The 18,138-nt window shown below is 42.6% G+C and overlaps 2 protein-coding genes across 6 annotated transcripts; one reads left to right on the plus strand and one right to left on the minus strand.

Moving 5' to 3' along the window:
- Positions 1–1,256: 1,256 nt before the first annotated feature.
- Positions 1,257–9,331, plus strand: LOC101735907 (mitochondrial ribosome-associated GTPase 2). Its single transcript, XM_004924134.5, has 6 exons — positions 1,257–1,917; positions 2,392–2,518; positions 4,283–4,410; positions 5,237–5,423; positions 8,437–8,523; positions 8,947–9,331. The coding sequence occupies exons 1-6, from the start codon at positions 1,639–1,641 to the stop codon at positions 9,252–9,254; spliced, it is 1,116 nt and encodes a 371-aa protein (XP_004924191.1). The 5' UTR covers positions 1,257–1,638; the 3' UTR covers positions 9,255–9,331.
- A 927-nt stretch (positions 9,332–10,258) lies between these two features.
- On the minus strand, positions 10,259–17,634 carry LOC101740046 (zinc finger protein 846). Of its 5 annotated transcripts, none has more exons than XM_038013937.2 (11): positions 17,357–17,634; positions 17,019–17,147; positions 15,669–15,842; positions 14,413–14,730; positions 13,742–13,818; positions 12,677–12,773; positions 12,387–12,502; positions 12,015–12,126; positions 11,014–11,118; positions 10,492–10,623; positions 10,259–10,412 (listed from the first exon to the last, which is right to left on the minus strand). In XM_038013937.2, the coding sequence occupies exons 1-11, from the start codon at positions 17,459–17,461 to the stop codon at positions 10,326–10,328; spliced, it is 1,452 nt and encodes a 483-aa protein (XP_037869865.1). In that variant the 5' UTR covers positions 17,462–17,634; the 3' UTR covers positions 10,259–10,325. The 5 variants fall into 5 exon arrangements, with proteins under 5 accessions (XP_037869865.1, XP_062527033.1, XP_037869867.1 ...); XM_062671049.1 differs by having other exon boundaries at positions 17,392–17,632; XM_038013939.2 differs by having other exon boundaries at positions 14,491–14,730; positions 17,357–17,631.
- Between the last annotated feature and the right edge of the window lie 504 nt (positions 17,635–18,138).

The following is an 18,138-nucleotide window of genomic DNA, read 5'->3' on the forward strand; positions in this document are numbered from 1 at the left end:
CTCAGTGGGCTGTGTCTGAGAGTTAATTTACTCGTCGAGCCCTTCGTCGCAAGCGACGGGTTCGACGAGAACGGTGACCGGTGCTTGAAGTACCTAGAAGCACCGTTAGTGGATCGGGAGGATCCGAGATGACGTGTTTTGGGCGACGTCGACTGCTTTCCATTCTGTCCGCAGGATCGGGATAAACCTGAAGAAACACTAAATGTACAAAATAAAACAAATCACACAACTTCACTCCTCGCGTTCACGCCAAAAAGTCACCGATTCTAATACCGGTCACTCACATTCGCACGAATACGCAAACCCGCAAGTGTAGGACGACATTTGCGAATGATTATGCAAAGTTTTCGCTGCATTCGTGGTTTTCCAAGCTGTGTCGGTTTTTTAACAAACATCAAAGCGCGCGAACCGCGATCCTTCGCGTAGTCTCCCACACATTCGTGTGACCAGTAGCACCTAGGATTGCGAAGGCAACGGAAGTTTCGCTATTTTCATAGATCGTGACGTCTACTGTGTAGCGTATTTTCATCAAAATAAATCCCATAGTAGTCGTCGTCCCATTGTAGTCGTCGTGGCCTAACGGATAAGACGTCCGGTGCATTCGTATTGAAGCGATGCACCGCTGTTCGAATCCCGCAGGCGGGTACCAATTTTTCTAATGAAATACGTACTCAACAAATGTTCAGGATTGACTTCCACGGTGAAGGAATAACATCGTGTAATAAAAATGAAACCCGCAAAATTATAATTTGCGTAATTACTGGTGGTAGGACCTCTTGTGAGTCCGCGCGGGAGGGTACCACTACCCTGCCTATTTTCTGCCGTGAAGCAGTAATGCGTTTCGGTTTGAAGGCTGGGGCAGCCGTTGTAACTATACTTGAGACCTTAGAACTTGTATCTCAAGGTGGGTGGCGCATTTACGTTGTAGATGTCTATGGGCTCCAGTAACCACTTAGCACCAGGTGGGCTGTGAGCTCGTCCACCCATCTAAGCAATAAAAAATAAAAAAAATAAAAATATAAAAACAGCATGGCTGTTAATGATGTCTGGGAAAGAATTTAAAACTCTTTTTCTCTTCAATGTTCTATTGACGAATTAAAAAGGAGGAGAAATTCGTGAGACATTCGTAAGCAAATGTAGGAGGAAGCGCAAACGGGTTCGCAAATTGAGTACTGAACCCATTTGCATTGCACAGCCGCTAAGTTTGCGAATGAATGTTTGACGGCCCTTCGTACATTGTAGGTACGAATGTTTGCGTCTATGTGAGTGGCCGGCATAACAGTGGGTCCTATTGCGTTCCAGAGCACAGAGAGTAGATACAGGCATGAAACATACCTACTCAAATAGAAAAATAGTGTACACGTTATATTTATTAAAATAATACCCTGAGAATCGAACATATTTAACAACATTAAATAGTTTAACTCTCGTACTCTATTAAAATTATATGTCGTAAAATAAAACGCAATACACACAAAAAATAAACATATAAATAAAATTATTATGCCAAAGTATTTTTAACTTTCTTTGACATTTGATAATGCTAAAAATATCGTTAGCTTAAACTTCGAGTCACGGAACACAAAGTAAATATTATGATTCTTTGCGATCAAAAATTTTGAGAGTCCTTTTTAAAAAATGCGATTGATTAGACTATTACAAAGATTAAAGGTCACTATAAAAACGCCAAACACAGTGTCGAAACGACCTTACTGTGATAACGTGCCTAAGCCGCTCCGTAGTTTGAAACCCAAGTCTACTAGAGATACAGTTCAGCATTATGTAGATTCCTTTCGCGTTAGGACTGTCGGAGGAAATGGAGGTGACGGCTGCATATCCTTCCTAAGTGTATGGTGTAAAGATCACGCCGGTCCGGACGGTGGCGATGGTGGAAATGGAGGTCATGTCATATTTAAGGTTAGAAACTGGATCACTCCTTGTGAATTTCAAATTAAATAACAATTATCCTTCGGGTATATTGAAGCCTGATTAAAAGCAAAAGTGAAAGCACTAAAATTAATATAGAGCTGCATTTTACGAATGAAGACTTTTTATGTGACAATTATATTTTATATTTACCTTATTTATTATCATTATATATTAAAATGTAAAAAAATTTAATCATGGTGGTGGGACCTTTCGAGAGTCCGCACGGGTAGGTACCACCGCCCTAGCTATTTCTGCCTTGAAGCAGTAATGCGTTTCGGTTTGAAGGGCTGGGCAGCCGCTGTAACTATATTGAAATCTTAGAACTTATATCTCAAGGTGGGTGGCGCATTTACGTTGTAGATGTCTATGGGCTCCAGTAACCACTTAACACCAGGTGGGCTGTGAGCTCGTCCACCCATCTAAACAATAAAAAAAAAAATTATAATTGGTCGAATGTTTTAGGCAACAAATTCTGTACGAAGTTTAAATCATTGTAAAGCAGTCATACAAGCGAAGCCCGGAGAGAAAGGATTCAACAAAGACTGCAGCGGCAAGAATGCTGGACACGTCATTGTCAATGTACCAATAGGTAAGTCTACTAAACATTTTTGAATAACATTCAATAAAATATAAGATATTGTGAGTATTGCATCCTCAGGCACAAACTAATGTTATTAGTTAATTATATAATATGTTGCCAACGGTGGTTTACAAATGCAGTTACGACCCGATATCCCAAGAGGGATGTTATTTGATTGATAAATTAAACAAAACTGAAATCTTCATAAAACACACTTTTCTTCATATACTTTCCTGCCGTCGCCCTGCCTGCCACCAAAGAAGAGTTAATCCTTACTACCATGAGCTTCTGGGTTCATCTCAATCACTTTGAGTTTCCAGTTATCTTTCCTGCCATATAACCACTAGACTCTGGAATGGGACCCCCTCCACTGAATTAATTATATACCTAGTCAGGTCATAAATTCTGTCACATGTTTAATGTAAAATAATTGAAACAAGTTTATTCATTATGTAACCATTCATATACCAAAATGAACTTAACAAAACATAGATTCTTATGACACTAAAGTTTATTCAAAATGACCTCCGTGATTTTGGATACAGGCCTTCAATCTGCGCGGCCAGTCTATCGCAGCACGAACGAGGTCCATGTCAATATCGGCGGCTGCCTTAATCAAGGATGTCTTAAGTGACTCCAAATTGGAATGAGGCTTTGAGCACGCCTTTTCCTCCAAGTGTTGCCATATCTTGTAATCTAACGGATTCAAATCTGGACTGGAGGAGGGCCAGTCTTCGTGCCGGATGAAGTCGATTTCACGCGCCGCCAGCCAGTCTTGTGTGCTCTTTGCTCTATGAGCTGGCGCCGAATCTTGTTGGAATACCCAGTGCCTGTTATTGAACATGGTATGAGAAACAGGTTCCACAAGGTTCGTCAGGACTCTATTTTGATACACAACTGCATTCGTTTTTACACCTTTCTCACAAAAATGTACCTCTGTTAAGCCCCAATAAGAAACTCCCAACCATACCATGAGCGAGGATGGAAAATGACCTCGTTGGACACGCGGAATACGGTTGCTCGCTTCTTCACTATTGTGTGCGTACACCTTATCATTTTGTTTGTTGTAGCTCTCTTCTACGGTAAAAATTTTTTCATCCGAAAAAATAATTTCCCGATATTTTTTTCCCGCGTACCGCTTCAACAAAGCGCGGCATCTCTTCAGTCTCAGGTCCATTAGACGAGCATTCAAACGATGTCCTGTTTTTCTTCGATATGCCCGAAGCCCTAAGTCTTCATTTAACACCCTTTTCACCGTGGTTCTGCTTAACCCCATCTGAAGGGCCAACAGTTTCTGCTTACGTTTGGGATTTCTTTGAATTCGCGCCTTCACAGCTTTTATCACTGCTGGAGTCCTAACAGATCGAGGCCACCACTTCTTGACCTGTCATCTACACTAGAGTCTTCATTGTATCGTTTGATGGTACGATAAACGAATCTTTTGGTTATATTCAAATTTTTCAGTATGTTAAAAATTTGAATTGGCGCGTAACTGCAACGATGCAACGCCATAACTGCAACACGGTCTTCTTTAAGCGTCCACTCCATATTTAAAAATGAGTATAATTCTAAAAGTATACATTTTTATTTTCATGAACAATTCGAAATTCGAATTCAATAAACTTTTTTGTGGCCAGCATTCTAAAAGAAAAGTTTTTACCGTCTGACAATACTTATGACCTGACTAGTTATATTGGAGATTCTAAGCGATGATGCCATGTTTCACTATACAAAACTGTTGTACAAGATATCCAATAACCTTTGCATTTTTAGGTACAATAATAAAAAACCAAAATGGTCAAGTGATTGGGGATTTGGACAGGGAGGGGTTGATGTTTGTTGCGGCGCGGGGTGGGGCGGGAGGTAGAGGAAACAAATTTTTCCTCACGGACACAGAACAGGTAACAATATCTATGTTAATGGCAAAATTAATAAAAAACTAAAATTATAAACATTAACCACATTCAGTACACATTGAATGTGATAGTGGCAGCCTTGACCAGTGGTACTGTGGTCAACCAGTCTAGGAATTGTTGAAACAGCATGGGATGTGTCGTGGGATATGGGTACCAGCCACACTAAACAAAAAACTAATTACAATTTGACCGCAAATTAAAATAAGATTTTGTTTTGTTTTGTTAACTTTGTGGTTGAAAATGGTGGCTCCCTGGATCCCCTTTCGCGACTTTGAAGCCCCTCAATCACTGGTCGCCGAACTCCTAGATTAAGACGAAGAGTTCGACGAGCAAACTAACCCGTAGACACTGCCCGCTGTGTTCCTCGCGGGATCTTCTCAGTGGGTCGTAGTTCCGATCCGGCTATACATTCTGTGAAACACTGCTCTTGCTATGGCTAATGTGAGCAAATTCTCTGTTTGAGCCCATGAGCTCATCTACCAGTCCTGGCGTAATTGAAATAGCCTCTTAGGCTACCAGCGAGTATGTAGGGAAAGGGATCTGGGTACAACTGCTCTGACTAAGCCTGGTACGACCATGGGCTGTTGACTGGATTATGTTGTATTGCAGACTTAACTCTCCGTTCGTTCGCAGCTGTATCTGATATCACTGAACAATCCACTTGGTGTAGAATACCGTTTTAGACCTCTATTTGGAGGGGCGCCGTCAGCCCCAACGGACTCCAAATAAATGAACAATGATATCAACAGTGCTTTGCGCGAAATGTGCTCTTCTGTTGGAGGTCCTTTGGAATGCATTGAACGATTTTTAGGCTCCGGACATAGCAGAGTTCGGGGCTGCAGGCGAAACAAACATTTACCATCTGGAGGTACGCTCACTGGCCCACGTCGGGTTGCTGGGGTTCCCGAATGCCGGGAAGAGCACCGTGCTGAGAGCCATATCGCGCGCGCGGCCCAACGTCGCACCGTATCCCTTCACGACGCTGAAGCCGCACATCGGTGAGCGCTCTCATTTGACATGTGTCAGAAATGACAGCTGTCAATTGTAGAGGGAAGTGCATGGTGAGGTCGGAGCTCATACCTTGAGCTCCTGACTCGGAGCGGCTCGTTCCGCCTGCGCCAATATGAAAGGCTAATTATTTTAAGCGACATTTATCTTTGTAATTAAAGGTCCGTTTTAATATTTGGTATCAGCGTCAACAGTTGAATGTTTTTTAATTGTACTTCAATTAAGTTTACTTCGTTCAAATAGCTGAAGATTATTTTGAGGTTATGATAAATATTAAACTTTAAATGGCTCTATTGTAATTTTGTACAAATGTCGCTTAAAGTTTAAGCCTTAAACTTAAAGTCTTTCACCCCTCGATACGGCTTATTAACAAATGTAATTCTGTATTTCCACTAGTAACAACCAACAACTGTTCACGATTGACTTCCACGGTGAAGGAATAACATCGTGCAGTAAAAATCAAACCCGAAAAATTATAATTTGCGTAATTACTGGTGGTAGGACCTCTTGTGAGTCCGCACGGGTAGGTACCACCGCCCCGCCTATTTCTGCCGTGAAGCAGTAATGCGTTTCGGTTTGAAGAGTGGGGCAGCCGTTGTGACTATACTGAGACCTTAGAACTATATCTCAAGATGTGTGGCGCATTTACGTTGTAGATGTCTATGGGCTCCAGTAACCACTTAACACCAGGTGGGCTGTGAGCTCGTCCACACATATAAGCAATAAAAAAAAAAAAAAAATTGTAATTATGATTTCGACGAATAATTTCCCAATTAGAGCAAGAGCCCGCGACAGCCAGACCTTCGTTATTTTATAAAAGCTGAAAGTTTCTCTGTGTATGTCTCCAACACAGGTAAGAACGACCCGCGATTATAGAGTTCCGATTGTGGTTACTTGGGCAGGTAACAGGCAGTAAAGGTATATAAAATAGTACCTTAAATTCGTTAAAGTATAAAGTTATTTTTTTTAATTAATTACTCCAGAATATCTTTAGAAATCACGATATCTATTGCCGGACACTTTTTACAGTTGCTACCCCCTGCCGGACACCCCTAAACTTTAATAAATTTTAATTATACTTTCGTTATACTATAAAAGCTGAATTTTATATATGTTACTTAGGGACTTATAAAAATATGTTACCCCAATAGCCAGACAGTTTTAATGGTTCTTACATCTTGCCGGACACATTGAGAGCCCGCTGTGCGAGCGCGAGGTAGCAACTGTTCATGCGGGTGTGAGTGAGATAGAGTGCTTAGTCTATTGTGATCTTTTAAGATATCTAATAAAAAATAAGTTTATTACGTTCATAGCAATGTTATAGAAAGTAAAAAATGTTATTTGAACATTATAAAGTACAAACAAAATATTATTACATGTCAAAGAAAAATATTTAATCGTTCTTATAATTTTCCTCATTGTCGTCGATATTTTCGTTATCTTCATCGCCGCTACTACAGTTACTCTAGTCTATTGTCACCAATATCCAATACCTTATCCATTAGTTTCTGAAAAAAATTAAGAAAAAGTATACAATTTGAATAATTAAAAAATTATGTGCAATAATTTGTCATAATAATTACATACCTGATTGAGTTTTGAGCGAATCTCCAACATAACTTAGTATTTGTCATCTTTCAATACCCTGCCATTATTATCCGGGTTGATATGAGGTTGGATTTTTTAGATGAGCACTATTCCAAATTTTATATATATAATTTGATCGCAAAAATTGCTGCAATAGCTCGCTTTTACAAGTTGGTAGATTGCTAACGTAAAAAATTCGCAATTTCTTTCGGTCAAAAGCTTCGTTTACATCAGAGACTGTATACGAGTCGATGAATATTTGAAGTCGAGCAGCATCAACATCAATTACATTACGGACATTGTAAACATTGCATATAAATCTGAATGATATTATAGATGTTTTGTTGTTGATCTAAATTTTCAATTGATTCGCTGTTACGGAAATTCTTGAAAGCTTCCTGGTACTTTGGATATTTTTTTAATGTTTTATATGGTTTTAATTTTCCTTTCCTGAAGAATGCACGATAAATCCCAGAAATGACAGCTGATGTGCAGTAAAAGATCACAATAGACTAAGCACTCTGTCTCACTCACACCCGCATGAACAGTTGCTACCTCGCGCTCGCACAGCGGGCTCTCAATGTGTCCGGCAAGATGTAAGAACCATTAAAACTGTCTGGCTATTGGGGTAACATATTTTTATAAGTCCCTAAGTAACATATATAAAATTCAGCTTTTATAGTTTAACGAAAGTATAATTAAAATTTATTAAAGTTTAGGGGTGTCCGGCAGGGGGTAGCAACTGTAAAAAGTGTCCGGCAATGGATATCGTGATTTCTAAAGATATTGTGGAGTAATTAATAAAAAAAAATTACTTTATAGTTTAACGAATTTAAGGTACTATTTTATATACCTTTACTGCCTGTTACCTGCCCAAGCAACCACAATCGGGACTCTATAGTCGGGGGTCGTTCTTACCTGTGCTGGAGACATACACCGAGAAACTTTCAGCTTTTATAAAATAACGAAGGTCTGGCTGTCGCGGGCTCTTGGGCTAAATGTGTTCTTATCCTATCCTTATCTTTTCTCCTAGAGTTGACTGTCTTTGGTTTACTGGAAGGCGGTTCGCGTCTCGGTTAAGTTTGTTCAAATACGGCTTAAATTGCGCCTTTTGTTGAAATAATAAATAATGAAAATAATTTCCTTGAACTGCTGGGAGGGCGTGCAGTGCCTCACCCTCCTATTCTGCCTGTATCGCCTTCGTGTCCAAATAATAGCAATGGTGCTGTCCGTGGACAACACCGAGCATCCTGTGAAACTAATAAAGAGCTTCTTATAAAACAATCATCTTCGACTCTCGTTCAACTTCGTGAATAACAGTTAGGGACGGTACACCGCGAGTGCGCAGTTCGATTCTCGGTTGAAGTCGAACGCGGATCGTTTGTTTGTTTGTTTGTCATTGGTGTAACGTTGCAGGCACGATACTGTACGACGACTACGAGCAGGTGGCGGTGGCCGACCTCCCGGGGCTGATCCCTGGCTCACACATGAACTACGGCCTGGGTGAGTTGACGCTGGTTTAGGACTTTGGCGGAAACGCGAGGAATGAAGTTGCGTGATTTGTTTTATTTTGTCTGTTTAGTGTTTGTTCAGGTTTAAATGTGTAATAACGATGGTTTATTAACTGTTTTGTATCTGTGAAAGTGCACAAATGTGGGAAAATTGAACAAAGCCGCTGATCGGGATCTTCCAAAAAGTCCACTGAAAAGTCTCAGTAAATGACCATCATTTTACTGAGATTATATTTCATTTCATTTCATATCACATATCATATCATCTCATTTCATTTCACTTCATTTCATAATATCATTTTTCATATAAAAAAGTTAAAAATCCCTTAAAATTTTGTGTATTAATGAACACTACAGATTTTTCCGTTGCGGAGCGTGTCTGGACCTCACGCGTCACTAATATGTTTGAACCCAGGTATACAGTTCCTGCAGCACGTGGAGAGGTGCCGAGGGCTGGTTTTCCTGCTGGACGGCAGCTCCTCGCCCGGGGACCAGCTCCGCGTGCTGCGCCGTGAGCTGCGGGGGTACAGCGCCGCACTGGCGCGCCGACCGGCCCTGCTCGTCGTCAACAAGATAGACTTGCCCGAAGCGAAACGCAACTACGAGCTCATGAGGAATGACTACGACAATGTCATCGGCGTGTCGGCCAAGTACGGGGTCAATCTGCAGCAACTGCTGGCCGCCATCAGGGCGATATACGATGAGAATGATTTTCGTGAATAAATGGTTTTGTTGAAAATGTTTTTGTCTGTTTTGTGGGTAGATGAAGTTTAATCAAATAAAATGTTTACAAAACTGAAGCTGTCTACTATTTTGTTGGCTAATATGAGTGGTCTGAGTCACGGGGCACTTGGACATCAGCACGTGAATTATCGATCCACAGAGCAGGGCCTTTTTTTTTCGGGCCTGTGGCGTATCCACCTACGAGGTCCCTGCGCATAGTTGGCGCGCGTGGTATGTAAGACTCAACGATCTGCATGGTGTTGTGAGCAGACCGCGGGCCCAAGGATTTTAGGTTCCACCCACTAAACGACTCCCCTGCACTCTTACACCCGACGTCCGATCCCCTCCGAGGCCAGAACCCGGATGAGGTAGGGGGGTTACCGCGGTCAACAATACAACCAGACGGCGCGGCTCACCCCAAAGACGCCCAGCCGACAGAGCCTTCGAGGCAAATCGAATCTGGAACGTCGGCTGTCTCGGTACGGCAGCCCGTCAGGCCGTCCAGACGGTGCCGCTGGTGTCCCGGAATACCCCGCTGGACCAGAACCAGCCTGCTAGGTCGGGACGCGATACACCGCCAACCGGTCGCTCTATTTACTCCCCGGCAGCACGCTAGAGTGCTGTTAGCGCGCCGCGCGGTTTCTACCCCCTCAGGTCGCCCCTTGACTTTCGGGGGAGGCCGCTACCTACAGGGGCCGGGACGTACGGGCGTATTCCCACCTCCGGCCCCCGGATCGATGGCGACGGATCGGTGCGGAAAGGGAAGAGCTCTCCCTCTCTCGTTCCGCCGCCTCCTTCTGCGAAATGGTGGACTCGCAGAAGTCGAGCATCGCCTTCCAGGACTCGTCGCTGCCAAGCATCGTAGCCACGACGCGCGGCAGCGAGAGCTCCTCTCCTATGACCGCGACGAGGGCGGCGCGTTGCTCGAGCAGTGCCTACCCGCACACAGATCAGGACACATATATATTAAGATTATACATTATTATTATAAAGAAAACAAGACGTTTGCTTTGATAAAAAAAATGTATATATATTAAGAAACATCACAATTCGTTAAGTACAGGGCGCGCGTCACGTGTCGGCGGCGGGCGCGGGGGGCGGGGCGGGCAACACTTGCGGCGACTTCTTGGTCTTCTTCACGCCGTACGGCGCCTTTATCTGCGAAAGGAGGGGGAGGGGGGGTCAACCTCTCAAATTACAATGTTTATTCACATTACATTGCGCGTTGCGCACCGACCTTGTGGTGTATCTCCTTGAGGTGCCGGTAGAGGCTGGAGTGCCAGGAGAAGGCGGCGCTGCATTTCCCGCAGCGGTAAGGCGTGTGGCTGGTGTGCAGCGCCGTTATGTGAGACTTCAACTTGGCTGAATTCTGAAACACATTGATTTCCACGTCGCTTGCTGAACCGGATATCTGGGTTCGATGACCCCCCTGTGGCGGGCAGCCATCATACAACACCAGATATTCGACAGATGCCTGAATCTCGCTTACGACGTCAACAAGATGAGCTTGCATATATACAAGCTCCGAATAACAACATGCGGACCGTCGGTCTACCGAGCAATATCCAGCCGCTCGGTGGAAGATCTTCCCTCCGTTCTTAAAACCTTCAACGACCCTTGCCAAATCGAAACATATATCGAATATACCTTGATTAATTTAGTACCGAACCAGCGCCGCCGCGTGTGCGAAGACTCTAGTTCAACTGTGAGATGGAATGTACCTTCAACTCCGAACCGAATCTACACGCGCGGCTCCTACCTGGTATCTCTTCCCGCAGACGTGGCACAGGTTAGACTTCTTTCTGCTCTCGTGCGTGTGGACGTTCTGCATGTGTAGGTAGAGCGACGTGTGCGTCTTGAACGGCTGTCGGGCATGAGACGTGAGGTCGTGAGGTCGACGTCAGGCACGTGGCACAATGTACACAACAAGTAGACTTGTTTGGCTTTAAAGACCCAGCAATGTAAGCAGGCGGCGAATTGATCCATAGTTTGCGAGCCGGTAGTGTACAGCGCGCGGCCCGGCCTGCTCGCCTTACATTGCGGGCGATGTATTTAATAAATCAAATTTATTTATCGTCCCAAATATCGCCTCAATAAACTCGAATACCTCAAATTACACATTATTTACACATTACACAAATTACCGTCAGTCGTATAGTAATGAAACTTCGACCTAATGGTACACAGTGGATTCTAAGACTTCGACCTCAAGTCTCAATGTAGGCATTTGAGACTTCGACCTCAAGTCTCAATGTAGGCATTTGAGACTTCGAGCTCAAGTCTCAATGTAGGCATTTGAGACTTCGACCTCAAGTCTCAATGTAGGCATTTGAGACTTCGACCTCAAGCTTCAATGTAGTTATTTGAGACTTCAACTTCAAGCTTGAATGTAGTAATTTAAGACCTCATCTTCAAGCCTCAATACAGGCACTTGAGACTTCGACTTCATTCCTCAATGTAGGCATTTGAGACTTCTACCTCATGCTCAATGTAGACACCTGAGACTTTGACCTCATGCTTCAAAGTAGGCATTTGAGACTTCAAACTCATGCCTTAAGATAAGAATTTGATGATCCATAAACACGAATCAACACCAGGTGGGCTGTGCACTCGTTTATCCAACTTGAGCAAGTTGAGCAACGAAGTACCAGGAGCGCATAACTGCTAAGGAAGTCTGCTACAGCATGACCCAAGGCCTCGATAACGGGACGTCCGGGCCAGGGGTCACGCTGCACCGGTCGCACTGTAGACGGCGCTCACCTTGTCGCAGACCTTGCAGCGGAACTTGACGCGCTTCAGATGCTCCCAGTCGATGTGGTCCTTAAGATTTGTCTTGCTCACGAACCTCTTGCCGCACTCGCCGCAGACGAACCTGTGCCGGCGCTCAGGCGGATGTTACACAGCGGGGGAGGGGGGAATTTAAAAGCGACAGACAACGACACGTTCACCCGCGCCCGCACTCTGACCCCCGGGGGGCGGGGCACGTGTCGCGGGGCGGGGGACCCCACACATACTTTACATCTACCCGCAATTCGGGAAACAAGTAAATTGAAACATTCAATAATGTATCAACGGTTTAGAGAACATTTATCATGAAGGCGGTGGCGACCTCAACGTTGAGGCAGTACTCACATGAACTGTTCGACGGGGACGTGCATCTTGGAGCCGGTGAGGTGCTGCCTGAAGGTGGCTATGGAGGAGTATCGCTTGTCGCAGGTCACGCAGTACAGCTCGTCCGCTTCCCGGGCCTGCGGGCGGCGCCGCTGTCCCCCACCCACCACATACAGCAGCGGGGCGGGGGACAGTGCGGGGTCAGCGTGGTGGAACAGCCGGAATTGCCCAAAGACCCATCGATATACATGGTGAATTGTCACTGTCGATTATGGACATCAACAGTGCTAACGCTGCTGAGGTCCCCTCACCTTGTGGCTCCGGATGTGGCGGTGCAGGTTGGAGTTCCACCGGTAGACGCGCTCGCAATGCGGGCACGGGAACTTGTTGTGGCCCCGGTGCACCACGCTGCGTCGCCGCAAAATAAAATTATTCGACTGTTACTCTGTTGTACTGTTTTTTACTGGTGGTAGGACCTCATGTGAGTCCGCGCGGGTACCTTCCCGCCATTTCAGCCGTGAAGCAGTAATGCGTTTCGGTTTGAAGGGCGGGGCAGCCGTTGTAACTATACTGAGACCTTACAACTATATCTCAAGGTGGATGGCGACATTTACGTTGTAGATGTCTATGGGCTCCAGTAACCACTTAACACCAGGTGGGATGTGAGCTTGTCCACACATATAAGCAATAAATAAAAAAAATATTTTCCAAAATATTTTCTATAATAATAATTAAAAATTAACTTTTTTTTTTTAAGCCTGTTCACTTAACCGTCTTCGCCATTTTCCTTTTCTCTGTCATTCTCTTTCTCATAGTTCTCTCTCGCTCACACTTTAAGGCTCCGTTTCACGCTCTTTTCATACATTCCGTTCTTACCAATGCTACTGATGTTTGTCCGCGATCAACTCCGAAACTTACCAACGGATTTTAACTCTTTTTTTTCACATTCTGTAGTTTGATCCGACTTGAGAGATGGAACAGTTTTGATCTCAGTTTATATACACAACATATATTTTAATGCAAGTTATTTGTTTGATAACAAGTCTATTGTCTGTCAGTGAGCTCTGAGTTTCTGACAGATGGCAGTTAGCTTATCGACATGTCGGTTGACAGAGTTCGGCGAGTGTCTAATAGATGGCGCTGCATGAAAGGTCCCCGCGTTATGTTGTACCCACATAGGTACTGGCGAACAAGGTGGTACTCGGCGTCAGAGATATGAGGTCGAATTTCCGTCCCAGATAGTAAACAAACAAAATCATTTTTAATTAATGCGACCGCACGTCGTGTCCTCCAGAGGGCGCCGGGGAGTCCGCGGCTAGCATCCGTCCCCGGCGTTCCCTGGTGGGTCCCCTCGGCGCGGTGCTGGCAGAACTCACTCGATGTGGCGGCGGTGCGTCTTGGCTGTGCTGAACATCTTCCCGCATTCGGCGCACTGCGGCCTGTCGCCGGCTCCCTGCGAGGTCACCGCGGGCGTCATCAAACGTTACGCTACCGTCGGCGCCGGGGTCGCGCCACGGGATTGCCCCCGGGCGCTCCCACACACAGACACACACTGCACTTATTAGATAAACTAGACAAATACTCTGGGGCGACCAGCGCGACATAAAATCGATGCCTCCAATGAACACTACGCCAACTCCAAATTCGTAGGTTTACAGGAGGGCGTTTAAATGAAAAAGTTGATAAAATCTTTGTATATTTATGGTTTTTTCTTGTGTAACTAGCTGATTTACTCTTGCTTCGAATCCCATCAATAATGATTTGTAATACTTTTGAAATAGTGAAGCGATTTGCGTGAAAAACGAAAATGTCAAAATGCTGAGTTAGAGTAGTGTTCATTGGAGCCATCGAAATTATAATTTGCGTAATTATTGCTCGTAGGTTCTTTCGTGTTAGCCGTCATATCTTAAGGAGAGTGGTGGCAATCACGTTGTTGAAGTCTGTGGACTCGGGTGACCACTTAACACCAGATGGTCCGCTCGTCCACCTATTTTAGCAATATCGGGTCGTGGTCGCAACTCTACCGTACAATGAAAACCAAATTTACTAATGAGCAGACCGGTCCGCGGCGCCCCTCCGGCCTGCGCACTTGTCCCTGACCCGCGGCGCCCCCCGGCCCCCGCACCTGTCCCTGACTCGCGGCGCTGCGGGCGGCGGTCTCTTTGTTAGAGTCTTCGTTGTTGGCGACCAAGGGTTCACCGTCGCTCCCGGCGTCCGTCAGCCCGGCCTGACAGTCCACGCTGTCAGTGTTGACTGACGGCGACCTGGGCCTCTTACGTTTCAGTTTCGTCTTCTTTTTACGAACTTTGTTTTTTTTCTCTTTAATTTTCTTTTTGGTCTTCAGTTCCGCCGGGCGCGCTTCCTCCTGCAATGTTTGAAGATGTTAGTGAAATTGTTAGCGCCCTGGTGCAGCCTCCTCTAAGGACACAGTCTGGATCCTTATAAAAACGTACATATATTATATATGAAAGTAACACAAAATTCATTATTTAATATAGTTTACTCGAAAACATGAACATGGTATACACTCTCAGACACAGCCCACTGAGTTTCTCGCCGGATCTTCTCAGTGGGTCGCGTTTCCGATCCGGTGGTAGATTCTGCGAAGCACGGCTCTTGCTAGGGTTCGTGTTAGCAACGTCATCAGGTTTGAGCCCCGTGACCTCACCTACAAACGTTAGGGTTACGCTGAAATAGCCCCTAAGGCTATCAGCTCAGGTAGGAAAAAAAAAAAAAAAAGAACATGGTAGGGACTTTTTGGCGGTAATGCGAGGAGTGAAGTTGTGTGATTTGTTTTATTTTGTCTATTTAGTGTTTCTTCAGGTTTAAATGTGTAATAATGGTGGTTTGTTAGCTGTTTAATATCTGTGAAAGTGCACAAATGTGGGAAAATGAAACAAAGCCACTGAACGTAACTACTCAGAATCCCCCAAAAAGTCCACTGAAAAAATCTCAGTAAATGGCCACCATTTTACTGAGATTATATTTCATCCCATATCATCTCATCTCATTTCACTCCATATTATCAATTTTCATAAAAATAAGAATATAAATTAAAATAAGACATGACCTAAAAGTCTTAGTTACCAGGTCATAAAACCCCTTAAAAAAATATTAACATGGAAGTATTTAAATGTTTTTTATACAGCTATATTTACATACATACTTTTATGTGTTAAGTCCAATTTAAGTCTTAAACAGAACATATATCCCAAAGACAATAAGTTATTATTACAACAACAGTTTCGAAGTCAGTATAGTACCACATCGACTGCGGGACTGAACAAATACAGGTTTACTCACATCAACTACAAAGTCATTGACAAAGGTCTCTGGTTCGTCATGTTCAACAGGCTCTATTTTGACTTCTAAGTCTGCCTCCTGGATGATGTCTTCGTGCTTCACATCATCAGAGTAGTCGTAGTTGTGTAGACGATAGATTTGCAACTGTGATTGCAGCAAAAACGGGTTTATGTTCTGAAATCGACATCAACAATTTCCATCAGATGCTGCCATATATGAAATCTGTACAAATATTGTGATGAATAGAGTAGATCTTCAGTATTGATATTGATAATTTTTAATTAATAATTGGAATCAAGATTGAAACCTTAGGCCCCAATGTAAGTAGGGGTTCTAACAGCACTGCACCACAGAGCCATACAGTGGGAAATTTTTAGTTACATGATACTTTTAATGTGGATTACTCTTAGATTTATAATTTGGTAGGTAGTTTTTGTGAATCCTTATTGTAATTATGTAATTATCTAAAATTTGTATAACATTTTTTTTGTACTTAAGTTTGTATGTCAGTCTCTGGTACCTATGGCACAGAGAATCCTAATGAAGGGCTGGATGATGATTACAATTTTTTCTCAGTTATTATTAAGATTATTGTTATAGTATTTCATTTTTCCTACCTAAGTCTATAGCCTAGGGGTTATGCAAGCATGAGTAATTATGACATACAATTCTATAGACTTAAGTAGTTCTCGAAATTAAGCCAGATACATTTACAAAACTTGAGCAATGATACAAACATATCGAATACATCTGTGAAAAAATGCTGAGTATTTTAATAATTATTTTAACATTTAGAATTTTGTTATCACATCCCCCATGCAGACCATATTGATACTGTGATTTATACCGACTCCTCAAATGAATCAGAAGTTCATCAGCTAGTCTAAGGCAGTTAAAAATATTTTAAAATGATAGAGCTTGCTCTTGAGAGCTTCGGTACTCGATCAGAGATGTATATATAAAAGGTTTGTTTTGACATTTACAACACTCCCTCTCAAGAAATACTCTTCCAATGTTCAGTAAAATACATTTTACACACACACAATCATGATTTTTCTCTTTGACACTCAGATCTTCTACTGTCAACATCTAGAGATCATCATAAGCAAAGGAATACCCTGAAAATTTCATTGAAAAAAAAATTGAAAACAAAAAATGTTTAAAGAAAATACTTCATACAAAATAGATTATCGCTGGTGGCCGACTCGGGACCTTAGCTGTACAACTAAAGGTTCTTAGGGTGTTGATCAAAACTATTTACTACCAAACCATGCACAAACAGAACTATATTGTTGTCATTTTAATATTATCAACTGGTTGATTGATCAACTGATCAGCTTGATTACTTACCAACGAGTCCAATCCTTCAGTTAGAAATTTAAAAGCACTTTGAGCTTTCTGTTTGAATATTTCAAATTTGCGTAATAAAGCTTTACACTCCCAGCAGATTCGGAGGCAGATCTCTGACGCATTGACGCTCTGTAAATAACATATATTTGGACACTTTGTTAACGACCATAATAATTTTTGAAATCAAATATGTATTAAAGCAAAACAAACACGCATTTTAACAAATCTAATAAGTAGAACTGTTTGTTGGGATCAATAACTTCGTACGATCTTTAAGTATTGCTGTTTACGTGGTCGCGACAACGTTACTTCTCTTCGTTCATAAAAGTAAAACTTACAGAGCTTTCGTATACAAATTGAATGTAAAATTTACTATAAATCGTATTTTCAATAGAATGCAATACGCGGCCATTGCTCAGGCATGCAGAGCACACGTTATTCATTTTCTTATTTAAATTTGAAGCTTTCTGTGTTTATTTAATAAAGCTACATCAAAGTTTTCATTTAAAAAACAACGATTTTTAATTGTTTCATTTGTAAACATTTGACAATATTAGGAACGGAGCTTCGCCTCATGAAGGCGTCATTTCGCTTTTGTCAAATTGACGTTTGTGACAATAGTGTATTTTTTTTCTTTATGGCAATAGTTTTAACTTTATGCCAGTTTCAAGTAAAGGGTACAAAAACTACACGCGAGAGAAATAAACAAAGTCATCTAAAGGAAACAAAGAGATAAGCTAGCTAAAAACAAAATATAGACATAAACTAAACATATTAAATCTTAATATTATTATTGATTATGAAAGAAGATAATAAATACATTATAATACAATAAAGGATAAAGCAAAAGGCAGATTTTAGTCGGAAACGGAACATGTAGTAATTGTAAGGATCCATAAAGGAGGTGCGGTCATATTGGGAACAAGAAAAGAAAATATGGTCGAAGTCACATTAATATCTTCTCCGCACTCACAAATATTGCTATCAACAATACGAGGCCTTGCTTAATGATGAGGTGCACATACCTGTCCTAAACGCAATTTAAAATGATAGAAGTGACAATTTTAGAACTTTTAACTTTAAAGAACCATGTTTTACTGGGGATCCTGGGTTGAATTTC

This window comes from Bombyx mori, chromosome 11 (genome assembly GCF_030269925.1).
Source record: "Bombyx mori chromosome 11, ASM3026992v2".
Taxonomy (NCBI): domain Eukaryota; kingdom Metazoa; phylum Arthropoda; class Insecta; order Lepidoptera; family Bombycidae; genus Bombyx; species Bombyx mori.

Bases quoted from the DNA above. Each gene is read 5' to 3' on its own strand.
- LOC101740046 (XM_038013937.2), bottom strand. From the start codon at position 17,461: ATGAATAACGTGTGCTCTGCATGCCTGAGCAATGGCCGCGTATTGCAT. The intron at 15,843-17,018 runs GTAAGTAATCAA...TGTCGATTTCAG, and splicing joins CTGAAGGATTGGACTCGTTG to AACATAAACCCGTTTTTGCT. The intron at 12,127-12,386 runs GTGAGTACTGCC...GCGCCGGCACAG, and splicing joins GTCCCCGTCGAACAGTTCAT to GTTCGTCTGCGGCGAGTGCG.
- LOC101735907 (XM_004924134.5), top strand. From the start codon at position 1,639: ATGCGATTGATTAGACTATTACAAAGATTAAAGGTCACTATAAAAACG. The intron at 4,411-5,236 runs GTAACAATATCT...AACGATTTTTAG, and splicing joins TCCTCACGGACACAGAACAG to GCTCCGGACATAGCAGAGTT. The intron at 8,524-8,946 runs GTGAGTTGACGC...GTTTGAACCCAG, and splicing joins ACACATGAACTACGGCCTGG to GTATACAGTTCCTGCAGCAC.